This window comes from Meles meles, chromosome 2, assembly GCF_922984935.1.
Source record: "Meles meles chromosome 2, mMelMel3.1 paternal haplotype, whole genome shotgun sequence".
In the NCBI taxonomy this organism is placed as follows: Eukaryota; Metazoa; Chordata; class Mammalia; order Carnivora; family Mustelidae; genus Meles; species Meles meles.
In genome coordinates, this window is record NC_060067.1 from 188,942,288 (window position 1) to 188,955,346 (window position 13,059).

A 13,059-nucleotide genomic window follows, 5' to 3' on the forward strand; every position below is an offset into this window, starting at 1 on the left:
AATTTTGCTAACGAATTGAGTTCTTGAATTTAAATGAACCAACTTATATGGTCAACATGAATAACGCAGCCAAAGGCTTTCCTTTTTTCTAATAGTAAAAGATTGTTGGTCTGAGAGTGAAGGTTGCAATTTAAAACATTCTTCAGAGTTGTATCTGGTGTGTGGTTATGATTTTAGGGGTCACCATTTTTGACCTTTTGAAGTTTCTATGTAAACTGATAATCATTTTTAATGGGAAAGGGCTTTGCAGATCAAAATTGCCTTTGTACTGAAGACTTTTGACATTTCTTTCCTATTTTATTTATTTTTATTTTTATTTTTTAAAAGATTTTATTTATTCATTTGACAGACAGAGATCACAAGGAGGCAGAGAGGCAGGCAGAGAGAGTGGAGAAGCAGGCTCCCTGCCGAGCAGAGCCCCTGATGTGGGGCTCATCCCAGGACCCTGAGATCATGACCTGAGTCTAAGGCAGAGGCTTAACCCATCGAGCCACACAGGCGCCCCCATTTCTTTCCTATTTTAGCGTGCTCACATAACTGGAATGTGATGCTCTGATGTGTGCGTGCATGCTTCTCCTTTGTTTGAATTATTACTATGTTGCAGCATTAACTGCTGTGCATTTGTCAAGAGTTTTATTTTGAGTTTTGATCAGCTATTATTTTTTTGTAGATTTGTTAAGTTTCTTTTTCTTACACTCTATAGGAGGTTTAGCATTTTAAGGTGGGTTGTTTTTTTAAACTCAAACTATAATTATCAATGTTCATGATTTTGAGTGGCAGTAAAGAGTGGTTTGGGGGATGCTTGTAAACTGTTAGCACTAATCATAAATCTCTAAATTCTGCAAAGAAAATCCTCCATTATCTTTTATTGACTATTATCATCTATGCTGTACAAAGCATATGTATTCTCATGAGTGAGGGAATAACTTTTTAAATCATATGTGGCTAAATAATTAAACATAATTTTAACTAAAGATGTACAATTACCAATATTTTTCTCCATTAAACCGAAAGAGAAAGGGAGGTATGTTCTCCATTTCAAGTTTTTGGTAGCTTTGCATCTACATTCTGGCTTCTTTTTTGGCTATAGGTAGGCATGTCTGTATCCTCTTACTCTTTTCAATCCTTTATTTTCTCTTATTGTCTGGAGTACTAATCCTACTTTTGCTTTTCCTTTCTTTTCTTTTTTTCTTGAATAAAATTGGGAGTAGCAGCCATGATCTAAGTTGGAGGGGAGCAGAAATTATTTTAATTTAATTTCAGCATTGATTTTTAAAATAAAAATATACATCTGTGCTGTAGTAGAGATGAGTGATCATTTTGGGGAAGAGCCAAAGGATATCCTTTTGGCTACATCAAAATGTTAATAGTGCATTTAATTTGTTATTCTTCATCTACTCACACATAAACAATTACATCTCTTATTAGTATAAAAATGAAAACAACCTTCTATTTTATAGTCCCGTATTTTCTGGTACTTTTTAAAGCAGCATGGAATGAAAAATAAGATTTTTGAGAAATAAACCTTTTCTATGGCAAGTGTTTACATCATATGAATATAAATAGTGTTCATTAGAAACTAGTAGGGGCAACTATGGAAGTAATTTATTATTCTATTATAATGAATTATAATATGTTACTTATCCCTTTAATAACTTAAGAAAATTGAAATAAAACATGATTTTACTGTGTAGGACGCTAAGAAAATAAAAATAAAAGCATAAAAATGGTAAATTTGTCCAGAGAGTCAGGAGAGGGTAGTATAGAGGCTGATAAAATTGAAAATTCTGTGAGTGGTTTTAAACCATATATGATGAGTAAAAATATTTTTACTGGGATAAAACAGAATATTCTCTAAATTTCCCATTTCTGCATATTAGTTAATATAAAGAAGCTCATAATGGCATCTGTATATTTGCCTTTCTATCTTATGGTAGAGGATGTTGCTCCTGAATGTATTCATGGCTGAATGACCTTGATATGTCACATTTCAGGGCTGGCAGGTCCGCCCTGCCCTCCCCTGCTTGGGGGCTGTAATTGCTATTTGCACTTTGCTGTGAATTACGCATCTTTGTTAAAATTGAATCTTGCTCCTTTCACAGACCCTGCTATAGACCAACATGATCTCCTGGAGCAGCCAAGAGTAGCTGTCTTCCTCTTGAAATCATGATTCAGGGCATCTAGACAATATTCCTTTCCTCATTTCACTTCTCAATCTTTCCATTTCCCTATTTCAAGTTTATTTAGTTAAATCATTTTCTTCTCTTTTTTTAAATTTTATTTTATGTTTCCAGTGTTCCAATTCATTGTTTATGCACCACACCCAGTGCTCCATGCAGTCTGTGTCCTCCTTAACACCCACCACCAGGCTCACCCATCCCCCCAACCCCTCCCCTCCAAAACCCTCAGTTTGTTTCTCAGAGTCCAACATGTACCAACATGGAGGGGACTGGAAGAGATTATGGTGAGTGAAATACGTCAAGCAGAGAAAGTCAATTATCATATGGTTTCACTTACTTGTGGAACATAAGGAATAACGTGGAGGCCATTTAGAGAGGGAGAGTTACTCATTTTCTGATCATTGTCTCCCTTAGTCACGTGTCAGTTGAAGGGGAGTTGAATCCTGATTGCCTTGAAAGGTTATATAAACATGTTTAAGTAGACCATGTTTTTGTGATCAAATTTCATTTTTTGATTTTAGGATTATTCAGCCTAATTAATTTGCATGGGAATTCATGAAATAATAAGATACTGGGAAGTCTCTTGCTCTGTAGATATTTAATTAGGCCCAAATTAGGAACTGCTTTGGAAATCACCTATAGTTTCTGTCGCTCATATAATGCCAGTCTGGGTCAACATTATATGGTGGATATAATTTTGTATTACTGAAGATGAACCAAAATCATTATATGTACTATATATAACTTTTGAAAACTATGGTTAAACTTAGCCTTTATAATAAATACTATATCACTTTTTCTTCCAACTGTAATTTTATGCCATACTAAGAAACTATCTTGAGTTTTCCCTTTCTGAATAGTGTTTAAACATTAATATTTATCTTTCTTGGACTTTGTTTTCACAATTGCAAATTTTAAAGTTATCTCAAAGATAGTATCACTTTAATATGCTCAAAATAAATTTGCTTTTTATATTCAACTTGCTGAAGTTAGGCAATAACAGATTGATAGGGAATATAAAATTTATTTTACATGGAAGAACTGAAATTTAAAAAAACATGTAATTATGTATATTCATGGTGCATTACTGATAATGTCTAGAAAAGAGGCTTTTTAAGAGTTACACATTTTATACAAATTCATTTACTCTTAATGTGGAGGATTATTTTTCATCATATATCATGGAGAATGAACATGGAAAATTAATTTTGAGAAGTTTATGTTTAGCTCCATGAATTGGTGTTAACCTTAAAAGCTGTAGGCACAAGTCAGAGTTTGAGAGAAAGATCGCACTGATAAGCTTGTGGAATAGAATAAGTTTAGACTAAAGAACTTCATGCTTAATCATAAAGCCGAGAGCCCCTGGCAGAAGAAATGGCAGGTGGAGGGAGACCATGTGGCTGAAGCAGAGCCAGAGAGGGAGACAAAGATGCAGTCAGAGAAGGAGGCCGAGAGACTAGATGATGCACATTTAAATCCAAAAATAAATAAATAAATAAATAAATAAAATCAAAACAAAGGTAATTATTTTATTCAGCACTTTTCCTGAATCTGAACACATTTTTAAATCTCACTAGTTTATGTGCCATAATAAAATCCCTTCAACAGGCAAGCTTTTACACTAAAGGACATTTAAATGAAAAAAAAAAAAAAAATGAGGCTTGATGCCAGATCCACACCTTACAAGTTAAAGGTACTGACCTCTCAACATCTATTTAAAGAAGAGTTTTCCAGTAAAGGACTGTTTATGGTAAGAAGCATCAGCAGCAGAAATTTTACTCCTATTTGTCACTTTCTTTAAAAGTCTTTCTCAAGCCCTCTGACACTGCAAGCCGCAGAGAGGTAAAGTGAATACATGTGAATACACGCGAACGAGCCACCCATGTGTGCTCCTCCCAGCTCTACAGCATCGAGAGGAGGCAACACGTGAAATGAATTAAAATGCTTGTCACCTACTGGATTCCGGGCAGAGGACTGTCTTTAAGACCCAGCAGCCCAGTATTTGTCTGGAGAGGAAATGTTGCTTTTTGACAGATGAGAGAAATCCCCTTAGCGCTGGCTGTGGGAAGAGAGAAGTGAAGTCAGTCACCTGGTGGTGAAGGCCAGTAAAACAGCAAAGCAGGAGGAGAATTTTCCTCTCCCTTTCTGGCTTTCTCCCTCTCTCCCTCTTTTCTCTCCTCTGTAGGATCCCCGTCCTATTCTCTCAACTCTTTTTAGCATAACCTTCAAAGGAGATCGTTCCCTTCAGACTTTATTATCTTCTTTTCCCCATTGAGAGAATACCTCTTAGCTGCAGGACGTTTTTAAGTCCATGCACGACTTCGGGGATTTGGTTATCTTGCCAGGGAAATTGATCACTGCTCGGGACTCAGTGTGCTAAATTAGCTACCAGAGTAAGCCTGGCGGAGGAAGGCTTTTATCATATACTCCTCTCTTCAGTTTGAACACATTTGCTTGAAATTTGCCGCATGATGCTGTCCAGGGAAGCAGCTTTTTTTCTTGGGATGCAGCAATTCGCTGGTTTCTAAGCTTATTGCAGAAGAAGAAATAATCTTAAATAGAGTGGATCTTCCCCCCCCAGCCCCCAGCGCCTGCTTGATTCGACTGGCTGTGTTGCACCGCGGTGAAGATCACCTGTCACTAAATCTTTCAGGAAGTAAAACAAACTGAATTATAATTATTATTTATTTATTTTTATTATTTTTAACCGGTGGAGGCGGCGTGATCACGGAGAATGAGACTGAGAGAAGCTGCCAGGGCTTGGAGGAGGATAAAGCTGAGTTTAGGCTGGAAACTAAAAGACTAGATTGTTTTTTGGTTCAACTTGCCCGGTTTCTCTCCACTTCCTCTAGTTTCGCTCCATGGACAGATCAACAAACCTGGACATCGAGGAGCTAAAGGTACGTGACCCTCCGGGCGGGCGTCGGTCCCGCTTTCTCGCGCTGGTCTGCTGTCTTCTCTGCTCCCTTTTTTCCGCTGCCTCTTCCTTGCACCGCTGGGATAGTTGGTGGCCCCTTGGGACGGCGAGTGGGCATCTGGGGTGCAGCGCGCCCGGGCTCAGGCGCCCCTCCGAGGGCCGAGGACATGGAGGGCGGCTTTCTGGGGTTCGGCTCGCACTCTGGGGCTGGGCTCCCTGCCTGCCTCCCGCTCGCGGCAACAGTCGCCCGGTCCTCCTCCGGGGGACTTGCAGCAGCGCTCCGGGGGCAAGACCGGGCGCCCAGGGCTCGGCAGCCTCGCCGGGGAAGCGGCGGCAGCGGTCTCTCCCGCGGTCTCCTGGCTGCCCGGCAAAGTTGCCCGAGCTGCGCCGCCACTTTGCCTCCTCGTCCCCCGCCCGCCCGCCGCGGGGGACAGCCTGTTTCCGCTCGGAGATTCCGGGTGCTGAGGCGTCGGTGGCCGCAGCTTGTTTTCATTCCAGTACTTAACTGAGACCCTTTTCTCCCACCACCGCTGAGGCGGTCTCAGCTCCAGTTGCACTGCCCCGGGCGCGAACTCGTGGCGGGGACCGGAGAGCTTCTCCGGCCGCCCCTGCTACGCCAGCGCAAAGACCGCGCCTGCCCCCAGGCACCCGGCGCCAAGCGGGTAAGGGGAGCGGGGAGGAGGCGGGCGGCACCTGCGGGGGCTCCAGGTGACCCTCCCCGGCTGTGGAGCCGAGCGCTGACCCGGCCCCGAGCCGCGCCCCACGGACCCGCCGTGTAGCCGAGGACCTTCTCCGCACCTGCTCCCCCCTCCAGGATCCCCCTCTGGGCTGCGAGGGGATGACTGGCAGGGGGCATCCTGGCTGACAGTTCGCCCCTCTGCCTATGGGCACTGCTTTTTTTTTTTTTTTTAAAGACCAAATAAAGAAGAAGAAAAAAAACCCTTAAAATATCAACAAACTACAAAATAATTTAAACATCCCGCTCACTGTAAATGAAAAAGCGGGAAAGGGGGCGAAGCTGGGAGCATTTCTTTTTATTCTCCACGCTTTTTTTTTTTTTACCCCCACGCATTTTCTACACTCGACTGTTTTGGTTCAGAGGTTGTTTTATTTTATTTTATTTACTAGAGATTCATTTCCGAGGGACTCAGTTTAGGTGAGGACTTTTAGACACTCCTACCCGCTGGGGAAACTTGACTAGTAGAGGTTTGCTTGGAAATGCCACGGAAAATGGATTTGCCCCATAAGAAGAGAGGGCTGGAGAAATCCCCTGTAGAGGGCAAAAGGCTGTCGGCAGCCAGCTGTCTGCCCTGGCCATGGAGCACGTCCAAGCCAGGAGGCCAGAATGTGGCTCCTGGAATGTGGACCCCAGATCTCCTGGTGCTTCCAAATGGCATAGAAGGAAAAGGAAGGAGGGGCACCACTGTGGCTGTGCTTTGTGGCATCTGCCCTGCCACAGACTGTAGATAAAGACTGAGTGGGGCGGGATTGTCAGAACTTAGACACCACTTCACTTAAAACTCTGGTTTTGTTGAAAAAAAGCAAAGCAAGGAGGAGACATATTTGCTGCTCCAGTTAAAGTTGGGGAACAACAAGTTTCTGGGATAGGGCCAAGGTCACAGTCAGTAGACCTTCACCTAGAAGAAAGCTCTATTATTTCTATACTATATCCCAAGACAGAATACGTTGCCTTTGTGTTTGAAAAGATTCCTTGCAGCTTTTCCCAAGCATCCCAGTCTCCTGAGAGAGGAGGAGGAGGTTTTACTTGAGATGCAAAAGGAAGAAAATGAATGTTTGTAGTGTGTATCTCATGCAGAGGCAGAGTCATCCAGATTTATTTTTTTGTTAGATATTGTGTTTGGCACAGAGGAGAGCTTCTTCTTATGAGAAATGGGAGAGAAAATGGTTTGGGGTGATCATTTTCCTTGACACCTCATTACTGGCTTAGCCCTTCCCCTTCCCCAAATCTTGGCACCACGATATTGTTTAAATCAGCAAAGGAGTACACCTACTCTGGAAGCTTCTACTGTCTAGTTTAGTAGAAGATCCCAGTTAACCTCAAAACTACTACTCATGAACTCAGAAATTCTCACAACCAGAGTGTGAGTGCAAGTACCCTTTGCAGCCAAGCAGCATAGGGTAGAAAATGGAAGAGGTTGGGTGGGAGGAGGTATATTTGCAATGACTGGGGGAAAAAAAATGAAGGAATGAAGGAATGTTCTAAGCAAAGATCTGTTGAGGTTGATGAGCAATTATGTCAGGGACAAGCCACTGCTGGGAGTCAGAACTGGCAAAAGAGGAAATGTAGTCAAGCCTTATTCGAAAATGTTTGAGACCCTCTAGTTTGGGTGTAAATTTGTGTTGTCAGGTTTGACTACACGTCTGGAACATGGAGGCATTGAAACACATTCGGGAATATATACACTTCCTAGAGATGGGTGTACTACATGTGAAATAACTTGTCTGGGTTCCTTCTTACCAGCAGAATCCATTGGCTTGGGTTTTCTAGAGCATTCCAGTTCAAGTTGTTTTCTGGTAGCTTTTTACTGAAGGAGACCCCTGTGCTGGTCAGTGGACAGAAAAGCTGGGGGTTCTTCTTTTTTACGTTATTTGCATGTTGACGTTCCTTGCTGTGGTCCAAGGTTGCTCACGTTAAAGTACATCCATATAAAACTTTACTTTCTGTGATGTCTTAAATACATGAAAAGAAAAACAATGTTCACTGGGATTTGATAAATAAATGATGTGCATAATATTATGAGAATAACATTAAGCTGAGTTTTAGATCATTAGTGCCATTATTAGGTGAAACTGCTTCCCCTCAAGTTTTAGGAAAGTAAGATTTTGCTAATTTGTAAGTCTCTTTTTTTGGCAGTAAACCATTTTCTACTTATGAGATTTTTAGCAAAGAATTTTTTTTTTTTTTTTTTTTTTGCTATGCTGTGTGGACATTAATCTTTTTATATGCTGTTCAGTAAACAGTGTTCTCTTGCAAGTTTTCAAACCAAAGATAAACTCCAGTAATTAGGTGTTACACCATTGCCGTCATTATCATAAAACCAAACACATTAAAAGATTTACTGGTAGAAAACTAAAATATAGTTCTATGTATAAAACTTGCTAATGAAGGTAGGATGTTTCATCTTCTATTCTGTACACAAGCTCCTGATGGAACTGATCAGAGTTGAAAAGCTACAGAGTTCTCATCCGAAGACTTTTGGTCTGTTCTCTTCCCTTTGATCTCTAGCTGTTTCTCCAATAAATGAATAAACTTTACTCTGGATTTTGCCCCGGTGTTTGTTTTAAAGAAGAAGCAACATCAGACAACCCAATACAGGTTACTGCTTTGGAAATGTGGGTGTTAATGAATATTGATATTTGAGAAATCAAATATCTCTGGATATTTGATATCCTGGAATATCTCTGAGTTAGGAATATTCATAATTGATATTTAAGATAGTAGCTTTCGCTTTTATGTTAGCTCTGTAGTTGCCCTCTTTTAAACAACATGTCGTATGCACTAGTAGTTTTTGGAGCTGACACTTATAAATTTGCTTTTTGTAGTATTTATAAGAAACATTAGATGGAATAAATGACTATGTTTAAGTAATACATAAGACACGGTGATTTTTTACTTAGCTTTTGAAATAGGAGTTTCAAGAAATTATGTTTTCAGATGCTAAGCATGTATTTGTAGATAACTGTAATTTGCTTTGAGATCAAAAACATAAAACACACAAGGAATACAGTATAATTTTGCAGTCGTATTTGATCCCAGCTTTAATTTATTTATTTGTCAGGACTGTTCCTTTAATGGGATGACTGGCTAGATGTTAAAATGGAATTTCTCCATTGCTTGCAGAATACAAACAGTATGCTTCCGGAATATTTTCTTAATTATCATTTTAAAATGTGCAAAAATTATAAACTGTATAGTTCATCTTGAGATGCATAAAACAAGTTTTCAATAAATATAATTGTACTAGTTTGAGTTAATTAAATGTGGTCCAGTCACTGTTACTTAATTTTATCTCTTTAATATAAATAAAATTTCATTTACCAAGCTTGAAACTTGCCCTAGATAGGCCAGGAAAATGCTTCCCTGAGTAATACAATTAGGTCATTAAGAAAGTATTGCATGGGTGAGAAGTGATATCTAGCAAAAAAGAGAAATGCAGAGGTGTTTAAACAAGTGGTTGTTATGAAAACGCTGTCTTAAACCAAGTCTCATAGTATATTAGTCTACAGTTTCAATCAAATAAGAGTGTTGGCACTTAGAAGAATTCTAAAAATGTTTTTTTGCTTCATCAATAAGACAGCTCAGGAAAGTCAGGGTTGCTGCAGTGTAGGAGGCTTTGTGATGAGTATAAGTAGGTGTTTTTTTCCTTTTTTTTTTTTTTTAAATGTTAGTCATTCCATAGTGAAAAATAGTACTCTCTAACAAATGTCATATTTTTAGCAACTTGCTTTATATATTCATTTCTTGGCTTAGAATTAGGAAACCTTCGTGAATACTGAATTATTTGACCTCTTTCACATCTAAAGCTATTACGATTTCCCCCATCCAGGGCTAGTTCCATTTCTCGTTTGAGGACAGAAACCAGTCATGAAGATTCCGAAACAGTTCATCTTGATTTCCTTATGTTCAGAATGGGGACTTATTTCTTGAAGTTGAAATAAACTTCAGGTAACCGTAGTGAAACGGTTTTTTTTATTCAGTCAGGAGAGATGAGGGAACGTTTTTGACGTGAGTAGAAAGAGAATTAAGAAAAGTCAACGATTTTGTTTAAAATTTGAGGGGAGTTGTGTACATGACGATTCCTGAAATCTTCGGGGGCCTGCTGTCATCACCCAGCTTAGATTCCAATTCCTCCTACTGGCTATTACAGCTTTGCTGATCTTCAGACTTTACCAATTGAGAATACATCAAATTTGGAAGGTCCAGTAAAAAAGAATGCTTTAGGATTTATGGACTCAAAATCATAGCTACACAAGATAGCTTAATGCTGTAAGACAGTAAATCAGCATGTGTCTTTTGGGGGCATTCCTTTTATATAATACTTAGTGAGGTGTTTCCTATCCTGTATTGGAATTTCAGCTAACATACAATTTGGCAGAGATTACGACTTTAAGTTAGTAAGGAAAATAACCATGTATTTTTGTTCAAATGTCTGTGAAAGGTTTGAGGATATGCATTTAAATAGGTAAATGAATAAATGTTAATGTCTCAAAATTAAAGTTTATAAGTCATCGAGAATTTTGCTTTGAGAATTTGTGCTAAAATTCTCAGCTTCTAAATCTCTATATGACTAAAAGTGAGCTATCTCATTTTATATAAATGTAGATTTTAATATACTAACATCTACTTTTTTATTTTACTCTAAGTCTATTCCTTTTCTTCGCAAATTTCCAGAAACATGCGGTGATCTTACATCCCTAATGAAACTTGCTAGAGACTTCTAGGCGAACCCCAGAATGAGCGAATTAAAGGATTACCATCCCTCTGAGAGAATTGCAGACTCACATCCTGACAATTAAAAATTGTGCCAAATGCCTTGAGAGTTTTCTTGTCACTCCTAAACAATATTTTTAGAGATTCACTCTGAAAAATACTGTAAGCTTTCATCAGATTTTGGAGCATTTATATCACTCAGTTGGTATTAAATAGGTTATCTAGAGTGTTCTACACCAACTTGACATTGGAGACCTTTAAAAATAAAGGATTTTCTTATCCGGCCGGAAAGGCTTTAATTGCCATATCCGTGTCCATCTGTGAAATAAGTGCTAAAGCTTCAGCCTCAGATATTAATTAATTAAAGCAATCACCTTGCACCAAAATGGAGTTTACCAGTGGGGGAAGTCAGAGGCACTGCAAAGTACTTAAAACTCTCACTCCACCATCTACCAGCTCAGAGCTGTTAAAATTGTTGATTTGTGTCATGGAAAGGGCACTCATCTGGTTGAAGTAGGACTTAGAAGTCATTATTCAAACCCTGGCTTGGCCATCAACCGGAGTTTGTGTCACAATACTTCTTCCCCTCAAGCTTCTCGGGTGAAGGTTGTGTTGCAAGATGGAAACTGAATCTTAGTACTTTTTGCTGTAGTCATTTTTAGCCACAGCTGAAAGATTTGTTCAAACAGCATGTTCGTAGTATCTAATACCAATAAAAGGGGGTCAACTTGGGGCGCCTGGGTGGCTCGGCGTGTTAAGCTTCTGCCTTCAGCTCAGGTCATGATCCCATGGTCCTGGGATCGAGTCCCACATCGGGCTCTCTGCTCAGTGGGGAGCCTGCTTCCCCTCTCTCTCTGCCTGCCTCTCTGCCTACTTGTGATATCTCTCTCTCTCTCTCTATCTGTCAAATAAATACATAAATAAACAAATAAAAAGGGGTCAGCTCTGGTTCAAGAGAGTTTGGGGGCTTTCTATAAGTCTTGGTCCCTGCTGTTGACCCCGGGATGCTGACCCCAGAATTGTGAGAGTGGGGAGCATAGGGTTAAAAACCTCAGGACCTCTGAGGATCTCTGTCTTGCCAGTCTCAGAGTCTATATCTCTAAGTATTTGTTTCAGAATGCCATTTTTGTGCCCTTTTGGAAGAAAATCATTTTCAAATTGGTAAATAAAGTGAATAATAAAGTGAATATAGCTCTTTTTATTTCCCCAATACTTCTTTGTTTGAATGTCATTGTAACTTTGTCTGCTGACTATCGTATCCTTATTTTATACATGCCAAAATGGAGACAGAAAAATCAAGTGAAATGTCGAGGAGTGCATGATTAATAAATAATGGAAGAACTTAAATCTGTGCCCTGCATTTCTAAATCCTGTGTTCTTTTATATAGGCCACAATTCCAGGAAGTTTATAGAACTTCTGACCATAGAAATTTTCTCAGTGAATTTCTTTCATATTCTTGTTTCAAATAAAAGTGGTAGTATTGTACCTAGAGTCATAGCATTTATGCCTGTTACAAAAAAATTGTTCACAGGCCATATTTATTTTTACTCCTGTGCTTATTCCTAATCAGTTATTTTGGGCCAGATTACTGACGGCTGGTGTTTGTGAATAAAACCTGTAAGAAAGTGATAGATAAATCACAGACTGAGACCACTGGATAGGGGTTTCATGACCTTGTACCAATCTTTTCAAATAAACTCTCTATATCTTGTCCAAGTCTGCTAGTCTTCTTCATTATTCTGACTCTCAGGTCACTGCAAATAATGTTCATTTCATGAGGACTATACATTGGATTTAACCTCTAGTGTTGCTATGGCATTCCAGCTTGATGTACATTTAGTATTAACCCTAAAATTTAAAAATCAATCTGTGTGATTATATTGACCCTAAAATAATAAGTCCTTAAATTTCATGGTATCCTGGAAATCTGGAAATAAATATCAGGTGATTTAATCCATAATAAAACTAAAGTTCCTAATGGTAGTCTTTGCAACTTAACAGAAATTATCATTGCAATGTAAAATAGGCTTTAAATTTTGATATGCTTTTTTCATATCATTTTCCCAAATCATATTTATACTAGGAATCACAAATGAAGATGTACAGATAACTCAGTATAGTTTTGGAAGGCCATTTCTTTTATATTCATAGGAAGGTCAATATTAAATAATACCTTTTTTTGAGGAATGTTTCACCAAACCTTGGCAAATCAACATTTAAGGGTCTGACCAGAGGGGATGATTTATCTGATAACACATATTTTCTACCAAAGAACTATCATTTTCTTAGATCCCTTCTCTTTCATCATCAGAACTAGATTTTGTCATTCTTCTGGAGACCATTTTCTTCAAAGACACGTAGTTTCTTTCATTCACCAGAGTGAGTGTTTAAGAGACATGGAGAAAAGGACCCAACCAACCTGATTTGAGTTTGGTTTCTGCATGGGGGATCAGGCTGTCTTACAGGGCTGGTACCTTACACTTTCATACGTGCTTTGTCAGTGTTTCAG

The 13,059-nt window shown here is 39.1% G+C and overlaps 1 protein-coding gene across 1 annotated transcript in view; it reads left to right on the plus strand.

Moving 5' to 3' along the window:
* Positions 1-4,963: 4,963 nt before the first annotated feature.
* SGCZ (sarcoglycan zeta) overlaps positions 4,964-13,059 on the plus strand; it is a 1,157,176-nt gene continuing 1,149,080 nt past the window's right edge. The window contains exon 1 of the mRNA XM_045998548.1: positions 4,964-5,080. Within this exon, the coding sequence (XP_045854504.1) occupies positions 5,042-5,080 (39 nt within the window). The 5' untranslated portion in view covers positions 4,964-5,041. The remainder of the gene's footprint in view (positions 5,081-13,059) is intronic.